This window comes from Bos grunniens, chromosome 4 (genome assembly GCF_055505025.1).
Source record: "Bos grunniens cultivar Pamir isolate PY7600 chromosome 4, Bosgru_T2T1.0, whole genome shotgun sequence".
Taxonomy (NCBI): Eukaryota; Metazoa; Chordata; class Mammalia; order Artiodactyla; family Bovidae; genus Bos; species Bos grunniens.
Window position 1 is genome coordinate 80,220,959 of NC_141168.1, and position 24,460 is coordinate 80,245,418.

The window sequence follows — 24,460 nt, forward strand, 5'->3', positions numbered from 1 at the left end:
TAACAACTAAAGGGCTATTTGGTACCTGGGGATTTGACAACACAAAAGACATACTATAATCCTTCCTAAGACATTTAGATACAGAAAGTTAAGAAATTCTGGGAATAGTGAACCATGATTCTCCCAACTTCTATTTCAGAAAAGGCTATTTTATTCGCTTTCAGTAGCAAACAAACATAGAGAACTTTCTTTTGAAGAAATTTCACCAGAAATTCAAGATCTACTCAGGTAGAAAATATATTTCATAACAATATAGTGTTTGTTAGAGTTTCAAGTAAGTTGAAATCAATTACAATGTGATCTGATATAACCATGAGGATTAGGTTCAATGGTTAAGTGAGTTACCATCTATCCAGAAAGACGCTCTTGGCAGAGGCATTTCACAGCATGAATTTTCCTATTAGAATACAATCTTCAAGAGACTTATGTGGCTTTGTAAGCAGTGATTAGTGGAGCTTCCCACTACAATTAAAAACATATGCCTAAATACTGTTTTTGAAAATGACACAAGTGTTTAAATACCAATATAAAAATGTCCGAGTAAAGATGCCAGACACTTTTTATGTAGTAAAAAAAGTCAAAGAACTTGTGCAAAGGCATGTTTCTTACTGCTTTCTATCTAAATGAACATTGTTGGACAATTTTTAAAGACTAGAAAATTCCACCCATGAAACCTGTATATCTTATGTAGACTTTTATGAAAAAACAACCTGAATGTGGCATCAGAGTCCAACTTTAAGAAACAAAAACACTAACAGTAGAATATATCTGCACCCGCATGTTCCCTGCAGCAGTATCCACAAGAGACAAGACATGGAAACAGCCTAAGTGTCCGTCTACAGCTACATGGTTTCTACAGAATAGTATCAATAGGGTATACGCCGTAATCTCAATTTCCCATTCTTCTTGGGGAACTCTACTTAACGTACTAACTGTGGTGACCTGAATGGGAAAGAAATCCAAAAGCGAGGAGATACATGTGTATGTATGGCTGAGTTATTTTGCTATACAGTAGAAATTAACAACACTATAAAGTAAAGCAACTTAACTTCATTCAAAATTCATTTTTAAAAAAGGAAAAATAAGTGTGGTTTAAAACACAACAGAATATTATTTTGCCATAAAAAGAATTAAATCTTGCTGTTTGTGACAACATGGATGGAAGTTGAGGGCATTATGCTAAGCTCTCACTTATATATGGAACAAAAAAGCAAAAACAAAATGAAAAACCACATTCATTACCAGAGGTGGGGAGAGGAAGAATTAAATGAAGGCAATCAAAAGGTACAAACTTCCAGTTATAAGATACATAAGTACTTGGGATATAAGGTACACGTGAGCAGTTAGGGGATGCACTATAGTTATACTGCTGTATGATACATATGAAAGTTGTTAAGAGAGTAAATCCTAAGAGTTCTCATCAGAAGGAAAAATGTATTTTTTCTTTCTTTTTACTGTATCTATATGATATGATGGATACTTAAAATTACTGCAATTATCATTTCACAATATATATATATAAGTCAAGCCATTATGTTGTGCACCTTAAATTTATACAGTGATGTATGTCAATTATATCTCAATAAAACTGGGAAAAGGGTCCACCTTTAAGACTGGCTTCAAAAGGAAAATAAGAAAACAGTCATTTTTTCCTAAGTATTATGAAACATTAAGGACAGGTGTAACTCTAAACGACCAATTCAGGAAAAAAAGTTTTTTTAAAAAATGCAAACTCCACAGTAGATGATCTGAATCAAGGCTAAAAGACTGTAGTTATTTATATGAAGACAACATCTTTTGAAAACAGTTTTTAAGCAAACAAAAATTAGTTTCTGCAATCAGTTATGAATTCATTTCATTGTATGAGAAGCAATGGATATAGTTATGATTTTCAATTCATCTTGACAAATATTTACTGAGTTTACCAAGAACTGTAATATATCTAGAAAGAATGACATATCAAGGAGAAATAGAACCTTGAGAGGAATGTGTAGCAATGAATACAAACACGGGGAACTAGATTAAGCATTGATTAAGCAGTCTTATAAGTGAATAAACTGAGTTTGAAGCATGCTGTTTGAAATGTTAATGGGTCATACAACTTCTGTTACCTAATAATAAATTGTAAATACTAACACTGAACTCATGAAATTGCAACGACTAGAGATACACATTTGGGATTTGTTTGCACAGACTAATTAAAACCAAATGAGTGAATGAGATGGCCAAGGAATATGTAAAAAGAAGACTATGGACAGAACCTCAGTAAACACGTACACTCATGGGGAGATGGAAGCCAGACTAATGAAGGGACTGAGAAGGAACTGTTGAAGATAAAGGAAAATTATGTGACTTATGGCTGAAGTAACAAGTAAAGAGTGATTCTACAATATCAAATGATACAAGGGCACGGAGGCATTTTAATGGTTAAAGGATATTGGACTTTCTTATCACGAGAAAACTGAAGACCTTGGCAAAATCAGCAGTACAGCAGAAGTACAGGCCTGATTTCATATGCTGGCATAAGTTTGCTAAGCCAAGGTTTCAGGGGAGGATGAAATGGAAGAATAAAGTTTGTAATAATGTAATTGATATTATATTGATATTACAAATGCATATCTATGGCTGATTCATGTTGATGTCTGACAGAAAACAACAAAATTCCATAAAGCAATTATCCTTCAATTAAAAAATAAACACATTTTAAAAAAGTAAAACAAAAAATTTTAATTGATAAAAGTCATAGAGATGGCAGGAAAGCATAGATATCTTCATGTGTTTATGAAGAGGTCACAGAATTTGTTTTAGCTGAGAGGATACTCATGCTTAAAAATTCCCATCCCTTCATTTATTTCATTATCTTATTTCACTGTATTAGGTGCCAGGAATTGTTTAAGGTGCTTTACATATGGTAATATTAAGCCATTGGATCCTCCCAACAATCCCATAAAGTAATTTATTTTAACTCCATTTTGCAGATGCAGAAACTGAAACACAGGGACATTTAACACCTAAGAGTCAGACAGAAGCAAACACTGGAGTTTTTCTGATTTCAATATCATGCCCTCAACAACCATGTTCTTTTACTACATATTAAGAGTAGTTTTAGCTAAAATACTTACCTGTTCCAAGAAACAGGACATTGTATGTACCATCAGCAGCATTCACTCGATCCACAGCTATTTTTGTGTACTTATAGTCAGTGCCTATACGAACAATCAAAGGCCTTCTATGTACTGGGTAGATGGAATTGTACATGAGGGGGTGGTTCCGAATAAAAGTGACAACGTCATCTGGGAACTCCTTCGTGGTTCGCATATTGGGTGTAAATGCTCCTCCTGGGCACTAAAAAAATATTTTTAAAAGGACTAAGTTAATGCAATTGTAACTTTATGTTAATAATAATCAAAAGACCTCTATTTTTCAAAATACTTAGAAGCTCAAGTTGTTTTAAGTGTATCTGCTACCTATTGAGAAAAAAACAGCATGATTATACATAGCACGATCTGTAGAAAATAAACATACAATATATGTAACTTGATCATTTAAATAGGCCAAGTCCACATAGCCTGTCCTGTTTGTTTTCAGAGTGAAGCTGATGTCATTCGGTTCATGATAAAACTTATCACCTTTCTCATCCATCACTTTTATATTTATCCTGGGCCAGATTCAGTGTTGCTAGGAAAAAAAGGCTCTTGCGGATACAATCTAATGCTGCTATGTGTTAGTTGCTCAGTTGTGTCTGACTCTTTGCCACCCCATGGACTGTAGCCCACCAGGCTCCTCTGTCCATAGAATTCTCCAGGCAAGAATACTGAAGTAAGTCACATTTCCTTCTCCACCAATGAATGCTACTACTGGCTAGAATAAATTAGATTATCATTATCAAATTCAATCAGAATTCTAAGGCAAGAATTTCATTCCATCTGATCCCCTCCCTACCAAAGAGGACTCTCTGAAGTTGGAGCTTGGATTGGATATGGTCAATACACCTGGTAATTTCCCTCTGGAAAACTCCAGTAACTTCCACTACTCTCAGAATAAAATCCCAACAACTAAGCATGACTATAAGCTCCTAAATGTTTGGGCTGCATCGAGTCTACCACGGCCATGGTTCTTGCTCTTCCTGAGCTTCAAGTCAGCTCCCCATCCAGGATCTTAGCACTTGCTGTTCCCTACCTGGATTACTCTTCTCCAGACAACTCCATGGTTTTCTCCATTGCCTCAATCAGTTCTCAGCTCAAAAGTAACTTCCTTTAAGGTGATGATATATAAAAATAGCTCCCCATCACCAATTCTACCCTCTTATTTCCTTAGCTTGCTTTATTTTTTTCACAGCTCTATATACTATGCTATGCTATGCTATGCTAAGTCACTTCAGTCGTGTCTGACTCTGTGTGACCCCATAGACAGTAGCTTACCAGGCTCCCCCGTCCCTGGGATTCTCCAGGCAAGAACACTGGAGTGGGTTGCCATTTCCTTCTCCAATGCATGAAAGTGAAAAGTGAAAGTGAAGTCGCCTAGTCGTGTCTGACTCTTAGCGACCCCATGGACTACAGCTCTATATACCTGTGTGTAATATATTTGTTGTTTGTATCTTTATTGTCTGTTTCTTCCTCTAGAAGGTAAGCTGTGAATTATTCTCAACTGGGTATGTTTTGTTCATTATTTTACCCTCAGACCTATAATAAAGCTGACAAATATTAGATATTTGACAGAGTAGTTGGATGAGTGAAATACTTTATTATATCTGTCATCCAATTTTGGTGTAGGGGTTATATGGAACAGGGGCATTAATTCTGGTGAGGAAGGGAAAGATTCAGAGCATCAGGTATAAAGAGATAGAGAGAAAGCAATAATGAGACCTAAAAATGACTGCAGGACAGTTTCAGCAGTTCTAGCATGACAAGGATTTCCAAGAAGAGGATTCCATTTACAAGTCACCTGAGGACAAACTCAAGGGCAGACTGGGAGGTGCTGAAGCTTGAAACTTGAACACATGCACTAATAGGAGCTGAGTATCAAGTTATATGAACAACGTATAATCTCTTTTAACACATAAAACATTATTTGTCTAACCCTATCAAACACTGTCAATATCTCTACTTTCAGAAACAAAAATACTTGGTTATATATTTTTTTAAACAAAAGCACTACTGCTCTAGTTTTCAATTATCCTCTTTAGAGAGGTACACATTGAAAGGAAAGCAACAAATCAAGCTTCCTGATCAACAGAAATGGGTATAGCATCTGTGGTAAATAGCAAGATGTGATACAGTCAGTAAGAAATGAAAACTACAGTTTATTCAAATGTGGCAGTGAAGACTTATTTCTAGGTGACTGCTCCTATGCAGGAATATAAACAGTGTGGTCAAATTTCAACAGAAAACAGAAATGTGGAATTTTATATAATGGGAATACCAGACTACCTTACCTGCCTCCTGAGAAACCTGTATGCAGGTCAAGAAGCAACAGTTAGAATCAGATATGGAACAACAGACTGGTTCCATATTCGAAAGGAGTATGTCAAGGCTGTATACTGTCACCCTGCTTATGTAACTTCTATGCAGAGTACATCATGTGAAATGCCGGAGTGGATGCAGCACAAGCTGGAATCAAGATTGCCAAGAGAAATAGCAATTACCTCAGATATGCAGATAACATCACCCTAATGGCAGAACGCAAAGAGGAGCTAAAGAGCCTCTTGATGAAGGTGAACGAGGAGAGTGAAAAAGCTGGCCTAAACCCAACTTTTCAAAAAACTGGAAAAAATGGAAATAGTGACAGATTTTATTTTCTTGGCCTCCAAGATCACTGTGGACCACGACTGCAGCCACAAAGTTAAAAGACGCTTGCTCCTTGGAAGAAAAGCTATGATCAAAATAGACAGCATGTTAAAAAGCAGACACATTACTTCGCCAACAAAGGCCCATCTAGTCAAAGATATAGTTTTTCCAGTGGTCATGAAAGGATGTGAGTGTTGGACCCTAAAGAAGGCTGAGCACTGAAGAACTGATGCTTTTGAACTGTGGTGTTGGAGAAGATTCTTAAGAGTCGTTTGGACTGAAAGGAGATCAAACCAGTCAATCCTAAAGGAAATCAATCCTGAATTTTCATTGGAAGGATGGATGCTGAAACTCCAAAACTCTGGCCATCTGATGTAAAGAGCCAACTCACTGGGAAAGACTCTGATGCTGGGAAAGACAGAAGGCAAGAAGAGAAGGGGACAACAGAGGATGAGATGGTTGGATGGCATTGCTGACTCAATGGACATGAATTTGAGCAAACTCCGGGAGATAGTGAAGGACAGGGAAGGCTGGCGTCCTGCAATCCATGGGGTCACAAAGAGTTGGACAAGACTGAGTGACTGAACAACTGCCAAAATTTTAATGTTATCCCAGTGCAAAAAGAAAAACAACTTTAGGGACCAAACAAAACATGGCAACCTCTGGGTTAAATTCATGCAATGGCTATCCTACAATGTCAGTGCTTCTGGGCCATTACTGCCCAGGCAGTCCTACATTTGCAAATTAAGTCTCCACAAACTGAATGTGCTCTCCCTCATTTGAATTGTATCACCCTAATGCAATTTTTAGACTAGCTTTAACCAGTTAACATTACTAGAATATTTTATAGGACCAGTAAATATAGTTCTCTTTTTGTAGAAAGGCATAAGGAGCAATTAAATGACTTCACTAAAGAGAGATAATGAGACAAGTAATAAAACTAAGCTTCTCATTCATTATCCCATTAACGAGACTTTCATCTAGGGTTCATATGCTTGTCTTTTAGGTAAAAGTATTGTATTTAAATATGCATATTTATAAATTAACTACAATAAAAGACCAAACAAGGACAAACAATTCCATGTGAGTATATTCTAAACTGATGAATGTGTTCCATACTTCTGAAAAACGTAGTGCTACGGGTATTTCCTACTGTCATTTGTCACACAAAGTGGAGAAAGGGAAACACAACAACCAGAAGATGCATGAGGATCATGAATTTTCACTGAATGTAAACATGGAAAGTACAAGTGCACGGGCAATTTACATAGCTCCAGCCCTTCAAAAAGCACCACTTAAAGGATGGTTTCCTGAGCTGTCTCCTTAAATATTTGCAAGTATTGTTTTCATAAATTCAAGGATTATCCAAAAGTAGCGTAGATTACTAGGCAATTTCTATAATCTCCAGCTAGCAATCACTTTCATAAGCTTTTATTAAATTACACGTGTCTAGTTTCCTGGTTTTACTTAATGATAATTGAAATTAAGCTAAAAATTATGTTTCAGTTACTCACAACTATAGTTACTAAATGTTGTGTGTGCTCAGTTGCTCAGTTGTGTCTGACTCTTGGTGATCTCTATGGATTGTAGCCCTCCAGGTTCCTCTGTCCATGGGATTTTTCCAGGCAAGAATACTGGAGTGGGTATTTCCTCCTCGAGGGGAACATCTCGACCCAGGGATTGAACCTGCATCTCGGTATCCTGGGTCTCCAGCATTGTCAGACAAATTCTTTACCACTGAACCATCCAGGAAGGCCAGTTATTAAATAGGTAACCCAAATAAATCAACTGAAATCAATTATTTTATATTCATTCAAATGTTCTCCATGTGGGACTTTTATGTTATATTCACAATAAACAAACTTTTTACTTGGAAACAATGTCTCCTAGTAAAAGTTTATTTTCAAAATTACAGAAGAATTCCTTTAGTCAATAATTGATTTTTTCCATTGATTCATGGCCTAAATCTTGCAGATAAGACAAAGAATGAATGACAGTTATGTGACAAGAACGAAATTGATTACCCTTTGTAGACTATCTGGACTTGTGAGTTTGCTCAGTATAAAACTGTCAAGTATAAATAAGATGCAATTAACATATCCCTCACCTTGTGATATATGAAAGCATGTGTATTGAAACCTCAAGAAAATGTTAATACCCACATGCTACTATAAAGTAATAGAGAAGGAAATGGCAACCCACTCCAGTGTTCTTGCCTGGAGAATCCCAGGGACGGGGGAGCCTGGTGGAAGCCTTTGTCCATTAACTGGGCGGCTGTCTCATTCATAGGAAGGATAATTTTGCTCTACAAATAGTCATTAAGTAATTTTGGTTAAACTTCCCCTTCAGGTATTTGTTTTCCTCTAGTTTTAGCTTTCTGTTTATTAAGTGATGATAAGCATTCCTTTCTTTGTGTAAAGACATTTTAAGTGTTTGGATTACTAAAGTGCTAAAGTGAAATGCTAGGAATAATGAGGATACCATGTATCTTATCAGGAAGTATCTCTAATTTCCTTCCTATTCTCAGGTATTTCTATTATACTGGTTTTCAGCATTAATGTGTTCACATATCAATTCATATGTCAATTTTTTGGATAGCTTTTATTCAAAATGCATTTTGAAGCGCTCAGCAGGGGAATTAAGGATAGGAAGCAACCACTGTCTTCTAGACACAAGTGTTCTACTAAGAAAGATGGACATATTCAAAGTAACATAACAATTGTGACATATAATTTAAGATAAATATAAAATAAAAACAGAGTTTCACTCACAATCAATAAGAACCAATATTTTTAAAATGAATTTATTAGAGAAACTTAAGGCTGCCAGAGTTAGTGAAGAGGTTTAGAGATTTCAAAAATAGTTTGGAATATTCTGGCAACTATAATGCCTGGAGCAATCCTAAATCATGAATCACAAAATGAAGGGAAGAAGTAGGAGTTGACACTAAAGACAAGCAACAGAAAACAAGGGTAAAACGAATTACAGAAGGAGTAACCAGCACATTCAAAAGGAGCTTGACCTAACACTTGAAGGACATATGGCATATGGATAAATAAATGGACATAAATAAATGATATTCTAGAATCTGGGCTAGTTTCTAGATTAGTCTTTGAAACTTGTGTTCTGAAAGAAATTGATCTTATGTTTAAACCCTTGGTAATCTGGGCCCTTTACTTAAAGTCCAAAGAATTAAATAGCTGAAGACTTGAATTTATGCACCAGCTGGCCCTCATTTTTCTGGTATTTATCCTCCATGACTTAAAAGAGCCCTTTGTTCCAGTCCTACTAGCCCATGCAGAGCTTCTAGGACTCACTGATTAATTTCTATCTTTGCCTTGTAATGTACACAGTAACCTTTGCCTGAAACATCCTTCCTTACTTACTCAAATTATCCACATCAACTACCCTTCAGGGCCGGGTCAATCTCACATATTTTTACATGCCTTTCCAAACTAGACTGTCCCATGACAATCTCTTTTTTCTCTAGATTTCAATAATATTTATCATCTGCTTTATTCACATGCCTTGAATACTTATGTGAAACAATATGTAATTAACTTTTCATGTCTATATGCCTTATGTGTTGAATTTGATTGTAAACTATGCTAACAATGTTTTAAAATGTCTATGAGGAACTGAAATGCTTCTACTGTAAAAACAACCAGAAGATGCACACAATTGACAAAAGTATCAGCAAAAAAGTTTCTCTTTTTCTTCTATTAACTATGTAGATCATACATTTTCTGTGTTCTTTTGCTGCACCAGGTTGTATACCTAGTCAAAGCACAGTGAATGAAGCAGATGGTTCTGGTCCACTTATAAACAGATGTTAAAACTGATCTTTTTTTTTTTTTTTTTAAACTTTACAATATTGTATTAGTTTTGCCAAATATTGAAATGAATTTGCCACAGGTATACATGTGTTCCCCATCCTGAACCCTCCTCCCTCCTCCCTCCCCAAACCCTCCCTCTGGGTCGTCCCAGTGCACCAGCCCTAAGCATCCAGTATCGTGCATCAAACGTGGACTGGCGACTCGTTTCATACATGATATTATACATGTTTCAATGCCATTCTCCCAAATCTTCCCACCCTCTCCCTCTCCCACAGAGTCCATAAGACTGTTCTATACATCAGTGTCTCTTTTGCTGTCTCGTACACAGGGTTATTGTTACCATCTTTCCAAATTCCATATATATGCGTTAGTATACTGTATTGGTGTTTTTCTTTCTGGCTTACTTCACTCTGTATAATAGGCTCCAGTTTCATCCACCTCATTAGAACTGATTCAAATGTATTCTTTTTAATGGCTGAGTAATACTCCATTGTGTATAGCTGAATTCTACCAAAAATTTAGAGAAGAGCTAACACCTATCCTACTCAAACTCTTCCAGAAAATTGCAGAGGAAGGTAAACTTCCAAACTCATTCTATGAGGCCACCATCACCCTAATACCAAAACCTGACAAAGATCTCACAAAAAAAGAAAACTACAGGCCAATATCACTGATGAACATAGATGCAAAAATCCTTAACAAAATTCTAGCAATCAGAATCCAACAACACATTAAAAAGATCATACACCATGACCAAGTGGGCTTTATCCCAGGGATGCAAGGATTCTTCAATATCCGCAAATCAATCAATGTAATATACCACATTAACAAATTGAAAAATAAAAGCCATATGATTATCTCAATAGATGCAGAGAAAGCCTTTGACAAAATTCAACATCCATTTATGACAAAAACTCTCCAGAAAGCAGGAATAGAAGGAACATACCTCAACATAATAAAAGCTATATATGACAAACCCACAGCAAACATTATCCTCAATGGTGAAAAATTGAAAGCATTTCCCCCAAAGTCAGGAACAAGACAAGGGTGCCCACTTTCACCATTACTATTCAACATAGTTTTGGAAGTTCTGGCCACAGCAATCAGAGCAGAAAAAGAAATAAAAGGAATCCAAATTGGAAAAGAAGAAGTAAAACTCTCACTATTTGCAGATGACATGATCCTCTACATAGAAAACCCTAAAGACTCCACCAGAAAATTACTAGAACTAATCAATGACTATAGTAAAGTTGCAGGATACAAAATCAATACACAGAAATCCCTTGCATTCCTATACACTAATAATGAGAAAACAGAAAGAGAAATTAAGGAAACAATTCCATTCACCATTGCAACGGAAAGAATAAAATATTTAGGAATATATCTACCTAAAGAAACTAAAGACCTATATATAGAAAACTATAAAACACTGGTGAAGGAAATCAAAGAGGACACTAATAGATGGAGAAGTATACCATGTTCATGGATTGGAAGAATCAATATAGTGAAAATGAGTATACTACCCAAAGCAATTTATAGATTCAATGCAATCCCTATCAAGCTACCAAAGGTATTCTTCACAGAGCTAGAACAAATAATTTCACGATTTGTATGTAAATACAAAAAACCTCGAATAGCCAAAGCTATGTTGAGAAAGAAGAATGGAACTGGAGGAATCAACCTACCTGACTTCAGGCTCTACTACAAAGCCACAGTCATCAAGACAGTATGGTACTGGCACAAAGACAGAAATATAGATCAATGGAACAAAATAGAAAGCCCAGAGATAAATCCACGCACATATGGACACCTTATCTTTGACAAAGGAGGCCAGAACATACAATGGATTAAAGACAATCTCTTTAATAAGTGGTGCTGGGAAAACTGGTCAACCACTTGTAAAAGAATGAAACTAGAACACTTTCTAACACCATACACAAAAATAAACTCAAAATGGATTAAAGATGTAAGACCAGAAACTATAAAACTCCTAGAGGAGAACATAGGCAAAACACTCCCTGACATACATCAGAGCAGGATCCTCTATGACCCACCTCCAAGAATATTGGAAATAAAAGCAAAAATAAACAAATGGGACCTAATTAAACTTAAAAGCTTCTGCACAACAAAGGAAACTATTAGCAAGGTGAAAAGGCAGCCTTCAGAATGGGAGAAAATAATAGCAAATGAAGCAACTGACAAACAACTAATCTCAAAAATACATAAGCAACTCCTACAGCTCAACTCCAGAAAAATAAATGACCCAATCAAAAAATGGGCCAAAGAACTAAATAGACATTTCTCCAAAGAAGACATACAGATGGCTAACAAACACATGAAAAGATGCTCAACATCACTCATTATCAGAGAAATGCAAATCAAAACCACTATGAGGTACCATTTCACACCAGTCAGAATGGCTGCGATGCAAAAGTCTACAAGCAATAAATGCTGGAGAGGGTGTGGAGAAAAGGGAACCCTCTTACACTGTTGGTGGGAATGCAAACTAGTACAGCCACTATGGAGAACAGTGTGGAGATTCCTTAAAAAACTGGAAATAGAACTGCCTTATGATCCAGCAATTGCACTGCTGGGCATACACACTGAGGAAACCAGAAAGGGAAGAGACACGTGTACCCCAATGTTCATCGCAGCACTGTTTATAATAGCCAGGACATGGAAGCAACCTAGATGTCCATCAGCAGATGAATGGATAAAACTGATCATTTTCATGAGGTTCTGCTTTAACAGTACGGGGTAAGCAAACACAGTCACAGTCTTCTACAGAAGCTTATACACGCTGCATCAGAATAATGTTATATGTTAGCTCAGCCACAGAGAGAATCTGCAGTCTTTGGCTGCCCTTTGAAACATACCAAAGGTGTCCTGTTTCTTCCACAAACTTGTATTACTTATGGAAAAACATTATGACACAATTGGCAGGCTTCTTCCTACTGACTTGGGCTTGCTGGTTGGGACAGTTTGCTAACACAGCTATCAACCCTGCTTTACAAGAAACACCTACAGGGAACATTAGAATGAGGGTATCAGATTTCTGCTAGTGTCATTTCCTTAAGAATCCAGTCATACAGTTATGAGGTTGACCCAGCAACTGGACTACATAGGGAATTAAAGTATGAAGATCGTAGTTGATCTTACATTGGGAGGACTTCAGAGGCAACATTCTTAACCCTAGAGAAAAAGGAATGTTTTGGGTCACTTGGCTGTGAGTCTTCTGGCTACATGAATGGATATTAAACCTTAAAAACCTAGGAAAGAGACATATGCAGACTGCTCTGAGTCAGAGAGCTGACTTCATGGTGTTTTGCTCAGTAAAGGGTGGAGGGACTGAATCTTCAGGAAGGTATGCTTTTCCAGGAGGAGTTCCAGAGGTTATTCCTCCACCCAGCCTTTTTTATTCTCTAAGGATCACTCATCTGACAACATTTTTTTTTTTTAAAGGAGCTTCTGTGATCTCAACACCAGATGTAAGCAACCACATTATAGAAATATGTCTCAAGCACTGACAACTCACTCCCTTTTTTCACGGAGTCTGCTCCAGATGTGTCACTAAGCCCTGGCTTATTTCACACTGCTTTGGAAAAGGAAAAATGCTTATGCTTAGGAGCTCAGAAATAATGCAAAGTGGGACTGTTAGCAGAATTTTCTAATTTGGCAGTGGTTTACTTGCTTTACTAAAAGGAATTATCTACTCTCACATTTTATGTACAATAAAAGTTTGACATGAATGTTTTCCTCACTGTCATTCTCAGAGTCTTTTTGAGCTGCCATTGGGTGAAGAGTCTTATGAGGCACTGTGGGACCAAGGTGGGTGGTTTTCTTCAGGGGAAAAAAAAAATCCTAATTAGTAACATCATCAGTTTTCATGATGTAGGACTCCATCCATGACTGATTTCAAATTGCCACTGTGATCCCTTTGACTGAGATGAGGTGAATGCAATCTCTTCTTGTCAGTCAGGTACAAGCTGACTCAAACCATTATTTACTTGGCATGGCTCTCCTTTATGTGTATCTGAGGTGTTTATCTTAAGGATTTATGGGAGAAAATGGGATTTTATTCAGTTTACAAATCAATTGCTCCTGTATTAATCCCACATGTATTTTGTTCAATAGAATAACTGATGAAAACAAATCCAATCACAGCCATCTCTGAATTTTCTGACTTAAGATGAAACAGTGACTTGATCCAATTCAAATAGCAAGTCATTCTCAAAAATATGACATATCTTTGGACACATTATCAGTGAATAATTTAAAAATACATGAACTACAGTCAATGAAATAATGCGAGCCTTGAGTCATGATGGATTTTGAAAGTTATTCAGCTTCCCCTTCTTTTATATAATTCGCTCAGTTGGTAAAGAATCTGCCTGCAGTGCGGGAGACTGGGTTCAATTCCTGGGTTGGGAAGATCCCCTGGAGAAGGAAATGGCAACCCACTCCAGTATTCTGGCCTGGAGAATCCCATGGACAGAGGAGCCTGGCAGGCTACAGTCCATAGGGTCGCAAGAGTCGGACATGACTTAGAGACGTTTATAAACCACCAACCACCTGTTTCTTATCTAATATACTCTAATACCTAAGATGGATATGGCTCTTGATTTCTTTTCCTTGTGTGATACCAAATAGTTAAATGTTTCTTCCATCTTCTGTTGAGCTATAAGCATCAAAGAGAGATCATTTAAAAGGGGACTATACATTCTATGGTAAGATTTTTTTGCCAGTTATGGTTAACTAGCTTTTTAAAACAAAGTACTTTCATGGATAAGTAGCAATTTTGAGTCTTTCCAAAGTTAATTAGAAGTTAGTAATACACATTTGAGCTTCCTAGCCAGGGAACCAAACCTGAGCTCTTTTAATTTTGAATAAACATCTTCTTTAAAGGCTTATTAGCACATTATTTTTCTTGTCAAAAAATTGACAGCAGTATAATTGAACATGATTAGAAAACAAAGAAATAAATATTATATTGCAAATAAAATCTAATAATAATACAAAAATAAAGTGAATCAGTAGTAAGTAAAACTTATAAGTGACAAATGTCTGAAAGCATACTAACAAAGGGAATTTCATATTTAAATAAGAATGAAAAGTATTTTGTTCAAGTAAATATTATTTTAATAACTTTCCTTTGATTTTTTAAAATAAAATCATTCTTTACTTGTATCCAACCCATTTTATAAATATAAACTTATTTTATGAAATACAAGAATATAAGAGAATTATATTCCCTTGACGGTCAATTGTGTAACATCTCCTCTCAGTGAGAGTGATGTACAACATTTTACAGAGACAGAAACCAGTCAATATTCTAGTCTGCAACACAGCAGTATTATAATTCAAATTAAAAAAAATTAGTAAGACTGTGTTAGTTCCTCAGTCATGTCTGCCTCTTTGAAACCCCATGGACTGTAGTCCATGAGGCTCCTCTGTCCATGGAATTCTCCAGGCAAGAATGCTGGAGAGGGTAGCCATTCCCTTCTCCAGGGGATCTTCCGGACCCAGGGATTGAACCTACATCTCCTGCATTGCAGGCAGATTCTTTACTGTCTGAGCCACCATGGTCTTCCCAGGTGGATCCTCTGGAGAAGGAAACGGCAACCCACATCAGTATTCTTGCCTGAAGAATTCCATGGCCAGAGGAGTCCGGTGGACTGCAGTCCGTGGGATCACAGAGTCAGACATGACTTACCACATGCATGTGCGTGTACACAGACACACACACACACACACACACAGTAAGACTATGACCAATGTCCTGGAAAAACTCAGTTCCAATCTGCCTGTACCTTGAGCTGGAAAAGGTAGTTTTCAATCTACCCCTTAATAGAACAATGCTTCAAGACATGGTTATATTTGAATAACTCAAAACTTTTTATTTGAATTATAACCTCACTTTCATTGTCATTATTTGCTCACAAATACCATTTTATTTCCTTGAGAAATATACAATACATAATTTTTAACTAAATATATTCCTAAAATTGAAATAGCTTTGCAGATTGATTACTAAATTAATTCTCACATGAGGATAATTTTATTAAAATAGATGAGATTTCTTAATATAAGAAAAATTGAGAAAAGCAACTTGAATTCAAATTAGTAGACCGCCTCCAAAATGTTACCATTTTCCAAGCTATGGTTTCTATGCCATTAAAATTAGGAAAATATCTCTTCCCTATCTAACATATCCAGCTGTCTTAAAATATAAATGAGATTTTATTATTAATATCAAGAGCATTTAGGAAAAAATTGTATAGAATTCTATAACATGCATATTTGTAAAATCCCAAGTATAAGAACTCATCCAGTGAAACATTATACCAGTAGGTCTATGTTTGTATTTAATTAACATCAACATGATATTCATTTCTCAATAAGCTATATCTTTTTAAAAAGTAAAGTAACAAAAAAAATTTGCTGGATACTTACAGTTCCAGGGCGAGGATACGGAATTCTCCCCTGGTAGGAAATCAGCTGATGATTGGGCCCTTCTTTGTGTGCAAAAGGCCCATTAAACACAGTCTGTATATCAGAGAAATGATACACACATACTGCTGATCCTTTAAAAACTGAGCTGAAAAAAAAAGAAAACAGAAAAATATTAATTTTACTATTTCCTAAATTTAAAAGTGATTGTATTGGTCATAATGTTGTGCGCCTGAAATCATCACAACATTGTCAACCAACTATGCGTGCTCAGCGGCTTCAGTAGCGTCTGCTTCCTTGTGACCCCATGGACCATAGCCCACCAGGCTCTTCTGTCCATAGGGTTCTCCAAGCAAGAATATTGGAGTGGGTTGCCATTTCTTCCCTCCAGGGGATCTTCCAACCCAGGAATTGAGCCCATGTCTCCTTAGTCTCCCATTTTGCAGGTAGATTCTTTACCACTGAGCCACCGGGAAAGCCCAATTGCAATGTAAAATAAATAGTTAACTAATACAATTATGTAAAATTTTAAAAATAAAATAAAATTAAAAAAAAATCTTTAATAGTAAAAAAATAAATAAATTAATTAATAAATAAATAAATGTAAATACAACTTAAAAATAAATGGCAAAATCAATGATAAAAAGTTGAATGTTATGCTACACAAGTTAAGCAAAAAAACTTTTGAAATAGCCATTGATATAAAAAGCATTAAGACATTTATTTATAGTCATCCATGAATACAGTAGACATTAAGTTATAAAAAAGTACTCAATGAATCTGGCCCAAAATATAGAACAAATCAAAATAATTTCTAAGTGGTTTGTCTTGGCACCAAAAAAAGAATTGATGATTTATTAAAAAATATGATTTGAATTCTGTCACTATTGATACAGCCTATCATAATTTAACTCACAAAATAAATCTTACTGATAAGGGAACACTCTATCTCCTTGTCTTAAGATTATTTTAATGTAAAAGTGCTCTTATAATGTCCTAAGTGGTAGTTAGAGAAATTGTTGTAAATGTTCCCTATTAGTCACAGAAGAAAACAACAGGGGTCAAAAAAGTTTCATTAAATTACCCTAAGTCAGAAAAACTCAGAAAATTTATTTGTATCCTTACTGAAAACTATTTCCATTGTCATTGGGCAGATGGACTGAAACCAACATTTTTCTGACTCACATGTTTTTCTTAAATTAGATGCCTCATGGGAAACTTATGTGCCCATTGAAAGAACCAAGATATATTATTAATCGTTAGCATCAATAGAAATGACAATTAAAATTTTCCCCTGTTAGTTATTGGTGTTGGGAAATAACTTTTTTGATTCAAATTTTTTTTTCTTAAGAATTTAGTTATTTTGCTTTGTTAATTCTTAGGGATTTAAATCAAGAATTTTTTTTCCTGTTAATTTTTTTCCCTTTTAAACTCACCACCCCAAAGGACATGTTTTTAGATATCTTATAGGGCAAAGTAAATATGATTTATAATCAATTTTACTTTGAATGGTTCATCAAAGTTGAAAATTATACCATGTTTCCTCCACTAGAGAAGAACAGTAAAATGTTTAGATTTTCATTTTGTGGTTGATTGTCTAAGGAAAAGTACATTCTAAATTGGTCATAAGACAAATGGAGTATGGTACTGAATGCTGGTTAATATTTCTGGCATAAAATAGTACACAGGAAAACATACAGGAAAGGATGAGCATATGCTGGACAGTCTTGAAGTCTGTGATAACTGAGATTGGTATTTCTGATATATTAGAAAACAAGCTATTTTCAAAAATATGAAATACTGTCACATGGAAGATGAAAACTGTTTCAGTGTGTTGATAGTCCACACTTTAGATTACTCCTGAAATAAAAATTAAAATTGAAATGCCAAGTTCTATTTGGATCATGAGTCTTCAAGTTATTTCCTTAAAACAATGTAACTTATATACATTATCTCTGCATTGTAGCTCATATCTTCCTTTCTTTGAGGAAAAAATTATATAATTACTACAAATACTCCATATAAAACTATTTCGAAAGTGTGAGTTCCACTTAAATACATTTAGTAATTAAACAAAATTAATAAAATGAGAGGGTTGCCTCCTAAGTTCTACATAAAATTAAAGAGTTGAAAGAATGTTTTTATAATTACTATTACTCAATAAAGGTTATTGTTTAACTCATAAAATTTATTTGTTTAATAATTACCTTGATGTTGTAAAAATGCCATACACTAGCGTTGTCCTTGGGTTATCCATTTCCAGCAGAAACACATCCTCTGTAAGAGGGAAAAATAATTTTTTAAAGTTTCCAAATATTTAAAAAATTTACCCTAAGAGAACAATTTCAACTATGAAAAGTATTATTCAGAAAGATATTCCTGCAGCATTATTATAATTTGACAGGAACTAAAAGATAAGCACTTGGTAAAATAAATAAAATATTCAGTTCAGTCACTCAGTCGTGTCCGACTTTTGCAATCTCATGGACTGCAGCACGCCAGGCTTCCCTGTCCATCACCAACTCCCAGAGCTTACTCAAATTCATGTTCATTGAGTCAGTGATGCCATCCAACAATCTCATCCATCTCATCCTCTGTTGTCCCCTTCTCCTCCTGCCTTCAATCTTTCCCAGCATCAGGGTCTTTTCCAAGGAGTCAGTCCGTCACATCAGGTGGCTGAAGTATTGGAGTTTCAGCTTCAGCATCCATCCTTCCAGTGAATATTCAGGATTGATTTCCTTCAGGATTGACTGGTTGATGTTCTTGCTGTCCAAGGGACTCTCAAGAGTCTTCCCCAACACCACAGTTCAAAAGCATTAATTCTTCAGTGCTCAGCTTTCTTCATAGTCCAACTCTCACATCCATATATGACTACTGGAAAAACCACAGGTTTGACTAGATGGACCTTTGTGGGCAAAGTAATGTTTCTGCTTTTTAATATGCTGTCTAGGTTGGTCATAGCTTTTCTTCCAAGGAGCAAGCATCTTCTAATTTCATGGCTGCAGTCACCATCTGCAGTGATTTTGGAGCCCAAGAAAATAAAGTCTGTCACCGTTTCCATTGTTTCCCCATCTATTTGCCACGAAGGGATGGGACTGAATGCCATGATTTTAGTTTTTTGAATAAATACAAAAAGAATTTTTGAGGACTATTACCTTATGGAAACATGTTAATAAAATAATATTAAGTAGAAGAGACATAACAGTATTTAATATGAGCTAGAACCATGTAAACCTTTAAACTATACATCAAAATACAAGAAGATGACCAGTGAGTATTTCTGGTTGACAAACCTACAGAAATTTTTATCTTTCTTCTTTTTTTCCTGAAATTTCTAAATATCCTTTAATGATAAAATACTACTTTTTTAATTCAAAAAGTATTACAAATCTCAATTTCTTTTTAACCTAGGGTTAGAATTTGAACATGGAAGAAAAGTTTTTCACAATGACTTTATAAAGTAAGATCTTTTGTCTTTCAGTCAAAATTGCTATAATTATTTTAAACTATATGGAGGCAAAAGGAAAATTACAGATGGTGAGGTGCAAGTGCAACAAATGACAGAATCTGGGAGTAGATTTCTGATAGCAAATCTCAATAATAACCAATTGTTATAAATACAAGAAATATCTGGATTTAGGGACCTTTTTGCAAATAACATTCTTGCTGACCAATACAAAGAAAGATGTATTTTTATTCACAATAAAGTTAGGACATCTTAAGTAATAAAGTGATAACCACTAGTCTCTCTATATGTGAACAAAGGTTGGCACTGTAGCTCCCCCTAAAATAAGGAGAAACTGAAACATTCCAAGTCAGTGAAACATAAACATACAATACTGGTAAAGAATTCTGGAGGAAATAGTGACTAGGTTATAACACAAAATCGTACTTAAAGCCTTTTTTCTAGAAAAACTGAAGTAGAAATTTGTGTTTCTATGATCCACATAATGGCTTTTCAGGAGACCAAATGTCTATTTCAGTTGTTGTAACTGCTAGAACCATATTTGCACATGAATTTGAGCAAACTCAGGGAGATAGTGGAGGGCAGAGAAGCCTGGTGTGCTGCAGTCCATGAAGGAGCAAAGAGTTGGACTTGATTTAGTGACTAAACAACAACAGAATCATATTGTAACACCTTTTTATTACTTACCTCATCGACCATTTTATACATTAATGAATTAAAGCAAAATAAAAATCATTTCTAAACATAACTTGGTCAACATGATACTATGATATGTACCAAGTTATTCTGGTTAAAAAGAGAACTGTTCCTTGGTAGAAAGGAATCAGATTGTCCTTATTTGACTTGGAATATATAACCCTTCTCATGTCGCACACACTAAGAATATTTAGTCCCAGTGTCACTAAGAAGAACTAAAACTGGAGAATAAGTCTAATTTCCACTCTGACACTTCTCTAACCTTTAATTCTATTCATTAACTGTAGTAAAAACGTATAGCTATATTTTCATGAAAATTGATTTTAAACTAGAATATCAGAATTCAAACATGTATGAAATACACAACCATTTTAAAAAACCACAAGCATATTATTACTTATATATAAATTATACAAGTTCTTCTCTCTGTCGGTCTCTATGAAACATATACAAACACACATCCAGAACACACTGATCTATATATCATGGTGGATTCAATGAACTATATGTTTCAGCAGTGCACTTAGGGGTAAGAAAGATTTAAAAACTACTTCAGGAGATTCATGAGTAGTACCCAGATCATTAATTCAGAATTGTAGACTGTACAAACTCTCTTTCAAAATCATTTTAAATCTCACATTTATGTACCTAATTCATCAAAGTGTGTCTCTGGGCCATCTTCATCAGTTACCGAGCACACCAGCCTCGCTTTTAAGAAAGTCGTCCACTTGTTGACAAGGCTGCGCAGTCCACCCGTGTCATTCTGAAATCATTTTGAAAACATATTTCAGACCGCTTAAATAGACACTGAAATGTATTTAAAATTTAATTTAGATTCTTATTATTTGGGGATTTGTTATCATCTGAAGGATGAAAATGTTAACCAAATCTGCATGTCAATAAAGAGGAATAGTTGTTATATGCTGCTGCTGCTGCTGCTGCGAAGTCGCTTCAGTCGTGTCCAACTCTGTGCGACCCCATAGACAGCAGCCCACCAGGCTCCCCCTTCTCTGGATTCTCCAGGCAAGAACACTGGAGTGGGTTGCCATTTCCTTCTCCAATGCATGAAAGTGAAAAGTGAAAGTGAAGTCGCTCAGTCATGTCCGACCCTCAGCGACCTCATGGACTGCAGCCTACCAGGCTCCTCCATCCATGGGATTTTCCAGGCAAGAGTACTGGAGTGGGGTGCCATTGCCTTCTCCAAGTTGATATATAGTAAGTCTTAAAAAATAGTTATACTGTTATTCTTCTATTTTCAGTTCAACTGAAAATGTATCAAAATGAATTGAATAAACACATATATCTCAAAGCTTTCTAAATATCTCACTGTCTTCAACACAAACATAAATTAATGTATACAGGGAATCTGGCTGATTCTACAGTGGTCAGGAGAGTGGGTTTATACTTATGCCAAGTAGTTCCCATTACTTCTATTTTCCTGCCTTCATTTCTTTGCATTATTATTTAATTCTTAGTATTTCAAATCAGATGATTTATATGCATATTTCTCTGCTTAGGGCAGAGAAAACGGTATTTGGATCATTCACAAATAGTCTCTATCTATAATATTTTTTTCTGTACACCCTAAAACCTTTTACGTCAGCAGGTGGTCTTACCGCCTTGTTCCAGATGACTGAAAAGGAGATGAGCTCCACAATCAGTGGAATATTGCAGCACTTTAAATTATACTACTTTAAACATTAAATGCTTTAAGAAATGCTTGTGTACAAAAGATGCTAATCATAAATACATCAGGACAAGCCTTTAATACTCCTATGTGAGAAGACATCATGAGTTTTTTTTGAGTTGCGGGCTCCCCAGATGTCTCAGTGGTAAAGAACCTGTCCTCCAATGCAGGAGACGAGGGTTTGATCCCTGGGTGGGGTTAGATCCCCTGGAGAAGGGAATGGCTATCCACTCCCATATTCTTGCCTGGGAAATTCCAGTTACAGAGGAGTCTAGCTATAGTCCATTGGGTCGCAAAAGAGTTGGACATGACTTAGCAACTAAACAACAACAACAACATGTATACTTACTGTTGATTAACAAGAACATTTTGATCACAGTTTGTAATTAGAACTGTATTTTAATTAAGCATTTAATTAAGCATTTCTTAAGTTCACTATTGTAGACAATTCCTCAATATTTGTCTTTTACTGTTGTTTTGCTGTATTCAGAAGAACTGCTCTATTTCTTTCTATAGTATACAATTTAGCAATTTTTTAAAATATTAATACATTAAATGCAAAAGCAAAATTAATAAAAACTAATAATTTTTATAAAATCATGGCCAAGCTATTTCCTTGTATTGATTTTTTATTGAAATAGTATGCTTATCTCATATGACTAATGTGAAAAAACATTAAGTCTAAATGTATCCTTTTAAGATTTTATTAATTGGTAATAGTAGATAATAAAAATAGGAAGATAAACTTTTGGAAAAAGAAAATGTGTTTATGAAATATTAATTTCTTACTCTTCAAATTAGAACAACTTTAATACTTACAGGACATATTCTAGCAATCATGGAATGAATCTGTTTTGTACTTCTGCTATTGTCAGTCAGTTTCTCTTTGAAGAAGAAATACACCTTAGCATCATTTGGATCAGTCCCATCTGGTATGACATGTGCATCCACAAACATAGGTTCTAGAAAAAAATACAAAGATGATATATATAGTCATGATGAAAACCCTTCTACTCTCCATCCATGTAGACCACAGACACGTGCTTTCTCCATCTTTGGTATAAAGGAACAATTCAACATTCACAGGCGAAAAATCTAAAAGCAATTAATTATATTCCCTAAACATACTGCATTTGGAATGTCAAGTGCCACAAAGTACAGCTATAATATTATAGCTTAAACTATTTTCCTCTGTTTGCAATACATTCTGAAAGTACAGTAATTGCAAAATTCGTGCCTTGATGAGTTTTAAAAAATTGAAGTTTTCTACCAGCCATTTCCCATGGGATCTGATAGCCATTTCACAGAAAAAAAAGTTTGTTTTTAAATGTGTGGCTTTCAATCTAGTGCATATAAATTCAAATTCACAGAGCAGAATGAAGAGTTCAGAGTCCAAGATCTGAAAAACACATTTTTCTTAAAATACAGCATATGAAATGAAGGAGAAACTTTTCAAGACAAAAAATGCAGTCATTTGAAAGCATAGAAGGATTCCTTATTTCAAGAACAAAACGACCTTTAGAATACTCTATTTCCAGATGTACTGGAGGAAAAATTTGAAGAAGTAAATGGACAATCAATGCCTTCTTATGCTGGTCTATGAGTGGAATAGGATGCTCAACTATAGTGATTCATGCTTAACTGTGCAAGGTTGAGTGAATTGCCAAATTTAAGGTCAGTTTAAACTATCCCCAGGGTGAAACGACAAAGATCTTAGCAGTTTCTTCCTCTTCTAAACAATAGCAACTTTTTGGAATTGTTCATTAAAGTCAAATGAGCACTTTTCATCATGTGAATTCCATGTGACCCTCAAATTAGAAACATCTGAATACTGAATATAATAAAATTATCATACTTATGGTTTCCACAAATTATTGGTTAATTTGTGAGAAAAATAGTATATACTACTTTTATAGCTTTAGAATCTAAGCATAAAACAATTAGGAAGAGCTTCTAAATAAGCCCTACTCATTATATCTGTCATAAATTTAGGAAAAAATTTAGATTTGGCATTAAAATATAAAAGCAGACCAAATGAATAAATGACACTTCATTGTAATATGTTACAATTAAACAACTGGAGAAGATTCTTATCTATAGGTACATATGATGAGCATCACTGTCATTTTATTATTAATATATCCTATGATAATTCTATAATTGTTAATAAAAAGTTACAATGTGAAAGCTGGATCATTTCATTCATATATTTAGCCTAAATATTTAAAACCACAGAGTACAAAACTGTTGTCACTCATAATTTTTTAACAATTTTAATGTAATTTTCATTATGAAATTAAACAAAGTAGTTTAAAGTCTGATTCTCAAAAAATGAATAAAGTGTTATTTTACCACTTAGCCATTTGGAATTGTGTTGATCAGTTCTGACTGCATTCCTCTTGGTTAAACTTCGAAAAATAGCTGCATCTGTCCCCATGAAATCTATATACATTCCAGAGAAAAGCTCTTCATCTATGAAAAAGCAAATGTTAACAAAATTAAAAGCAAATCAAATGTTTTAAATGGTATTTTAAAAATC

At 35.1% G+C, this 24,460-nt stretch overlaps 1 protein-coding gene across 2 annotated transcripts in view; it reads right to left on the reverse strand.

The window, feature by feature from the left end:
- Positions 1–24,460, reverse strand: part of SEMA3C (semaphorin 3C) — a 207,633-nt gene that overhangs the window by 49,219 nt on the left and 133,954 nt on the right. For both annotated transcript variants that reach the window (XM_086397157.1, XM_086397158.1), the window contains exons 7-12: positions 24,274–24,393; positions 22,741–22,883; positions 20,883–20,997; positions 18,280–18,349; positions 16,076–16,220; positions 3,123–3,345 (exon numbers count right to left, since the gene is read on the reverse strand). In XM_086397157.1, the coding sequence (XP_086253283.1) occupies positions 3,123–3,345; positions 16,076–16,220; positions 18,280–18,349; positions 20,883–20,997; positions 22,741–22,883; positions 24,274–24,393 (816 nt within the window). The remainder of the gene's footprint in view (positions 1–3,122; positions 3,346–16,075; positions 16,221–18,279; positions 18,350–20,882; positions 20,998–22,740; positions 22,884–24,273; positions 24,394–24,460) is intronic.